Source organism: Dendrobium catenatum, unplaced genomic scaffold (genome assembly GCF_001605985.2).
Source record: "Dendrobium catenatum unplaced genomic scaffold, ASM160598v2 fragScaff_scaffold_1548, whole genome shotgun sequence".
NCBI lineage: Eukaryota > Viridiplantae > Streptophyta > Magnoliopsida > Asparagales > Orchidaceae > Dendrobium > Dendrobium catenatum.
This window is the reverse complement of record NW_021320010.1, coordinates 1,009,811-1,013,522: the sequence shown is the minus strand read 5'-3', so window position 1 is coordinate 1,013,522 and position 3,712 is coordinate 1,009,811. Positions and strand designations below refer to the sequence as shown.

The following is a 3,712-nucleotide window of genomic DNA, read 5'->3' as shown; positions in this document are numbered from 1 at the left end:
AATAATAAAATTTATGCACTTAGACCTACTCTATAAAACACATGCATTCTTATGACATCATAAGTCTGTAAAATAATTTAGCCTTTCAATGAACTTAATATAATCATATAAATATTCACTGCAATTATAAAAATAAATATAAGAATAATGTCAATGAAGGATAGAACCAGATTCTTCGTTGTAACAATAAATATAGGCACTTTCAGGTGCTATGATTCTTCTATCCATGCTTACACACACTAGCTACTCCTTACTAGACCTTGCTTAGGACTAAGCATAAGTGAAAACTAGCCAGCCACCTTCATAAATTTGGACATGATATTTATATTACAAACATATAAGAGACATTAGCACCATGATATTCAAAGTAGTAGCATTACATCGCTCCTAAAATGATCTAACGACATTATAATCATAAGGTGCTTCACCATGATGCTCTAACTAAATTGAAGCATTGTTTTGGGATGATAACTAATTTAACTTCCATACCACATTACTCTAGCGATTCAGTGTTATGCCACCCTTGAAAAAATTGTAGCATTGTGGTGATTTTGCACTACGATGCTTGCATAGTATTATGGTGTTGAAGACCTACATATTGTGGCACCCTATTTGGAATTTAGGTTAGATTTTATACTTGAGTGCTACAGCGCTCTATAGTCTTGCATTGTGGTGATTGGTATTTTCTTCATTTTTCGTCCTTTTTTTAACTTTCTTGCACAAAATCATATAGTGAGACAACTTTAATGTAATAAAGGATAACTTAAACATAACAATTTTTAACCAAATAAAATCCTCCAAATTTAAACTAGTACATATCCTCAAGTAATCTAATTGCGCTTTATTTTAGATTTATCTTACTTTGCTGGAACATAATATTTTAATTTTTTTTTTTAGAAAATGTTAACTTAGTGGATTAAACATTAGAATTCAATACCTAATAACTCCGTTAATAGATCCTTTAATAACATAATATCTCATTTCTATTAATATTCTCTTTCAATTTTACTTTTAAATGTAAGAAGCATATTGGCAATGTTTTAGGATGATAAATGGATTAGCTTCCACAATGTGACGCTCTAGCGATTCAATGTAGTGGCGCCCTTTCCACCGCTTAGTTTTTCTGGCAATTTGTCACTATACCACGCTATGATGATGCAGACCTAAACATTGCGGCGTCTTACTCTCTATCTTAAGGCCAGATTTTTATCTTGAAAGCCATGGTGCTCCAGAGTCCAACACTGCGATGCCAGGTATTTTCATCATTTTTCTTCTTTTTTCTTTGGATTTTCCTATACAAAATCATAAAGTACAAAATCCTAAAGTGAGGCTATTTTAATACAATAAAGGATTACTTAAACATAATAATTTTTAAACTGACATTCTCTCTAATATCATATTTAAAGACTTAAGTTAAGGGTCGTCGCTTAAGAAGGCTTACATTTTGATTATACCAGTAAAAAATACATATCATGACTTATTGATTACTTGATCTATAAAATATGAGGTGTGCAATTTAGAATACGTGAAACAAAAGATTGATTGAATGATAAAGACTCAATCCATAGGGATTTATCCATATGAAGCTGCTTATTGATTTCACTTCAAGCCATTCAATGTTGGCAAATTATTTTCATGATAGAGCATATTTTCTTGATAATTCAGATGAATTGTCTCTAAAAGGTCTTTGAGTCCTCCGACAATTAGTTTTATTCATGCCCTAGACTAAGTGTAAAGGTAAACAAAGAAGTTCATTATAACTTTGGCAAGTTCACCGTGACTCTTGAAATTCATTGTGAATTTAATGTGTTTACCATGATTTTGATGAATTCATTCTAACTTAGGGGAGTTTATCATTATTCTAATAGTTTCATTGTGACGTTGATGAGCTCACTTGATCGGCTCATCTAATTCAATCAACTTGTCTTGAGCATTGAACAAGATGAACTTGATTTTAAATGGGTATTCCTGATATTTTTTTTTTTAGCATACAAGAAAGATGGTGGGCACAGGTTGAGGGTTCAGGTTTGATGCGTTTGAAAATCTTCCAATTTACATAAATTTCATTAAATGAACCAACTTGCAAATCTTCAATACAAATCATTTGTGTTTACTTTATTCAAAATCAAATAATAGAAAACGTAGAACTCATTAGTTTTATTATATAGTTAAAGTACATGAAGATAAATAACCTTTTAATTTAAGATAAATAATATTTAAATTTTATAAATAATTTCAATCTCTTTCCGACTGAACTTATTGACGCATGTGATTTGATTCCACTCCAAGGGCTGCCGCACTCGGACAAACGATTCATTTTCATTCCCACGCAAGCAGTCCGGCGACCTTACCGACAAAAAAATCCTCCCACTAAAAAACGGGCCGACCCCGATCGTTCATGCGGATCAATTAGACCCCTTGTTTTATTATCAAAATCAATGGCGTGGATATACAGACGCAGTTTCGTCTTCTTAAACCGCTTACGGAAACGAAAAAGAGCACTGACACTGTGGACGGTTGAAAAAGCGAAAAGGCTCGCATAGGATTCCAGCCAGATCTTTGCCACATGTTTCCACGCCAGCTTCGGCCTTATCCACTCGTTTGTTTCTCCTTTAAAAGTTCTTCCCGAAAAAGCGAACAAAAAATAAACTTTCTTATTTCTCTATCTAGAAATGGCTTATGGAATGGCAATAACCTTTCGGCCGGCAATGGTACAGGCGAACGCTGGAGGACCCAGAAGGGATCGGAGTCGGAGAAGCGCTGGAACCGGCGGCGGCGGGGCTTGGTGGACCCCGTTGTTTGGCTGGGGAGCGCAGCCGGACTATATCGACTGCGTAGATCAATCTTCGCCAGAAAAGGCTGCAGCGACGGATCCGGCGATGGAGAGTCGGAAGAGCTCAGCGCGGATCTTCACTGGGTTCACAGAGGAGAAAGCGAGGGAGATGCGGATGAGGATGCTGGAAACAGAGAGCTTCCACGACGCTATGTATCACTCTTCAATCGCCTCCCGCCTAGCAAGCGATGTTCGCCGCAGATCCGGATACAATAACTAGGATTTCAATAAAAGTGTTTGAATTGAAGTTTTTATCAGATCTTTTCTCCTGCCCAGAGCTTAATCACCAATAAAATCAAGATTCCCTTTTTTTTTTTTAAGTTTATTTTCTTTTTTTTTTTCTATATTTGATAAATCAGTGTTGGTGCCGTTACCCCTTGGCACAATATCAAGTTAGAAATAAAATCGTGGTGCAGATGTCAAGCATGCTGGGAGGGGACCGGGAAAAATAATTCGAGACTAGTAATCTTTGCCTCTATGTGTTCATCGCTAAATGTCATCGTCATAGATTACCATATTAACTGTATGTTTACTTCCCTATGTGTAAATCAAATTCACAGGCATCAGAGCCGATTACAGTGATCGTTGATTTTTTTTTTTTTTTTCTTTTTTTTCATGTGCATTGTCGTGCTGCTGATTTAATGTTTTGGATGCTTATGGTGCTCTTTCTATGTAGATCCAGGTCTCATGTTGCCGTTGTATTTGCTGAATTTCTCAAAGCTTCATGGTTTTTGTCTTTCTACAGACTGAGAGCTGTTCCTATAATTTTGATTCGTCTCTTGCCTATTTTTCGGCCATCTACCATCAACGTATATTCATTTTCGATGCATCAAATTCATACTTCTCGTTCAACATTTAGATCACCTGATCACATTCTTG

General features: G+C 35.7%; 1 protein-coding gene across 1 annotated transcript; it reads left to right on the top strand.

The window, feature by feature from the left end:
- Positions 1-2,591: 2,591 nt before the first annotated feature.
- LOC110103327 lies at positions 2,592-3,415 on the top strand. Its single transcript, XM_020831999.2, has one exon. It carries the CDS (start codon positions 2,673-2,675, stop codon positions 3,051-3,053), a length of 381 nt encoding a protein of 126 aa, XP_020687658.1. The 5' UTR covers positions 2,592-2,672; the 3' UTR covers positions 3,054-3,415.
- Positions 3,416-3,712: the final 297 nt, after the last annotated feature.

Bases quoted from the DNA above. Each gene is read 5' to 3' on its own strand.
- LOC110103327 (XM_020831999.2), top strand. From the start codon at position 2,673: ATGGCTTATGGAATGGCAATAACCTTTCGGCCGGCAATGGTACAGGCG.